The 3,003-nt window shown below is 35.1% G+C and overlaps 1 protein-coding gene across 1 annotated transcript in view; it reads left to right on the top strand.

Moving 5' to 3' along the window:
* The window catches only part of LOC149796723 (tryptophan 2,3-dioxygenase-like), a 47,271-nt gene extending 44,542 nt beyond the window's left edge, over nt 1–2,729 (top strand). The window contains exons 13-14 of the mRNA XM_089961369.1: nt 55–145; nt 1,184–2,729. Coding sequence (XP_089817495.1) covers nt 55–145; nt 1,184–1,319 — 227 coding nt within the window. The 3' untranslated portion in view covers nt 1,320–2,729. The remainder of the gene's footprint in view (nt 1–54; nt 146–1,183) is intronic.
* Nucleotides 2,730–3,003: the final 274 nt, after the last annotated feature.

A 3,003-nucleotide genomic window follows, 5' to 3' on the forward strand; every position in this document is an offset into this window, starting at 1 on the left:
TTCGTCGCTGTTGTGGTTCCTTGCATAAACACAAAATATTTTTTCTGCCCGCAGACTACCATGTTCAGATGGTACAGCGCATGATCGGAAGTAAGGTTGGCACGGGAGGATCTTCCGGTTACTCTTATTTGAAATCCACTGTCATGTAAGTACATTTTTCCGTTTACCTCTCAAACATACATTTAAGATCGAAGTTACATTATTAATAAATTACTTTAAAACAATTAAAACTCATTAATTTAATCGATTTTAATTCAACGTATGTTAATACTTTTATTAACACAATCAGTACGAAACCTTGGTGTTACTCTGGACAGTACTCTCACATTGCACCAACATGTCATGAACATATGCAAGGCTGCATATCTTGAGCTGAGACGCATCAGCTCCATTCGCAAATATCTTTCAGTTCATGCTATTAAAACACTTGTGTGTTCATTAGTACTTTCAAGACTGGACTATTGTAACTGAATTCTGTCTGGTTCATCTCAATATCTACTTCAGAAACTTCAAAACACAGCTGCTCGCATCATACTTAGAGTACCACGATCAGAGCACACCTCCCCGCTGCTCTGTACCCTACACTGGCTATCCATTCGATCCAGAATCAAACACAAAATGTGTTCTCTGTGCTACGTTTCACTGTCGGACTCTAGTCCAACATACCTATCCGATCTCACCCATGTGTATACACCAGCAAGACACTTACGCTCCTCTTCTGACAATCGTATACTCATTATTCCCACTATGAAAAAGTCATATGGACAGTGTTCTTTTGCATACCAAGGCCTAGCAACGTGGAATAAATTGCCCACTATGAAAAAGTCATATGGACAGTGTTCTTTTGCATACCAAGGCCCAGCAACGTGGAATAAATTGCCCACTGAACTTAGACACAAAGACACAGTGACCACATTCAAGAGGGCTCTCAAAGCTCACTTATTTCGACTGCAAGAACAAACTTAAAGACCTAATAATGTTTCCTACCTGAAATATTCTCAGCATGTTTTTTAGTTTTTAATGTTTTTCTAATTTCATGGTGTTTGTTTTTGTAATAATGTTATTATATGTGTTTTACCTTATAGGTGTTGTCTAATGTTGTAAACCGCTTAGAGCTTCTAAAGATTAGGCGCTATACAAAGTCCTCATTATTATTATTATTATTATTATTATTATTATTCAGCGACCGCTATAAGGTTTTCGTGGACCTCCTCAACCTATCAACTTTCCTTATTGAGCAGAATTACATCCCGCCTTTAACTCCATCCATGAAGGAATTGCTGAGTGTCTTCTCTAAACAGCAGCTCTCTGTGGAATAATTTTCACGCAGTTTTGGGAATGAACAAGAAACAAAAGTTCCGGCAAGAAAGACAGTGTATGAACATGATTGATAAGGATAGCTGTAACATTAAAACTCTTTGATACTCAGAGGCGGCTGTAAAATATACTCTTTTCTTTCTTTTTTAACCATTATAAAATTGTAAATTTGATGTAACCAAGTGAGCATTAATTTTACTATGCTGTTTTCTTTCCTTAATCGGATCATTAATTTGTCAAATATGTAGAATCATAATCAAGAACACAATCTTTTTGTAACTTTTAATCCCGTTTTCTCCCAAAACAATCGAATCTATATTAATTCACTGGCATGTACCATACGGGTGGCGTGAAATAAATCTGCAAAGAGTTGATTGATTGGGAGGTCTAAATTTTCAGAATGAGCTCTTTTTTGCAATGAATGCTTAGAGCAGATTTATGGGCAATTAGTTTTTGCAAAAGGCATCTAAAGTGGTCGTTATATTAGCATTATCCATATAAATGCCAAGCATGAAACTTAAATATAAAATATACATATTGCATACAAGATCTTGGATAGAGTTCTAGTATGCATACATGTACAGCTGGATGGCTTGGCTAGAGTACTACAATGCGTACGTGTTCATTGGGATGGCTAGGCTAGAGTACTAGAATGCGTACATGTTCATTGGGATGTATGTGTTAAAGTACAAGAATGCGCACGTGTTCATTGGGATGGCTTGACTAGAGTACTAGAATGCGTACGTGTTCATTGGGATGTATGTGCTAGAGTACAAGAATGCGTACGTGTTCATTGGGATATATGTGCTAGAGTACTAGAATGCGTACGTGTTCATTGGGATGGCTTGACTAGAGTACTAGAATGCGTACGTGTTCATTGGGATGTATGTGCTAGAGTACTAGAATGCGTACGACGTTCAGTGGAATGGGTGGGCTAATTTATTGGAAATAGACGAGATAGCAGCCGCAAAAATTGTGATTGGGTGATGACGAGGAACAAAATCAGGGTAAGGTTGTTTATATATATATATAAACTCCCGACTGCCAAGTTGGCTTTGATTGAATAGAAAAGATGCAGAATGAAAGCAAATGGATCCTGAAAGATAACTGTTAGACGTTAATTTCTTATCATTTTCTTTTTTCAATGATGTAACCATATATTGTGTCTGTTTATTTTGTTTTCTTGTGTTTTAATTTCTTTTTAAGTTTTCGTTGCTTCTTACATCTGATCATTATTTGGTACTAATTGCTCATATATGTTATATTATATAACCCGACTGTGATTGTTAAACTTGGCATGGTATCGTTCCATTAATGAAATTTGTCTAGCAAATTAGAGACCTATTCACTGAGTTGTGTCGGGAAAAAAAGGATTACTTTTTAACATATTTGTAATCATTCTCAGGTAAATAATAATAATAATAATAATAATAATAATAATAATAATAATAATAATATGAAGAAGAAGAAGAAGAAGAAGAAGAACAACAACAACAACAAGGACAACAACAACGTTTTCAAACTCATCAGGTATATTCTAACACGTTATCAATTAAATTATGAATCAAGTTGTTTAAGAACTATTTATTGGAATATTAATTTGTTTCTTTACAGAGATCTAAAAACTAGAGTTAAATTATACATTATGGCATGTAATAACCACATTATGGCATTTAATAACCATAT

This window comes from Sinohyriopsis cumingii, chromosome 6, assembly GCF_028554795.1.
Source record: "Sinohyriopsis cumingii isolate HCF-2022 chromosome 6, ASM2855479v2, whole genome shotgun sequence".
NCBI lineage: Eukaryota > Metazoa > Mollusca > Bivalvia > Unionida > Unionidae > Sinohyriopsis > Sinohyriopsis cumingii.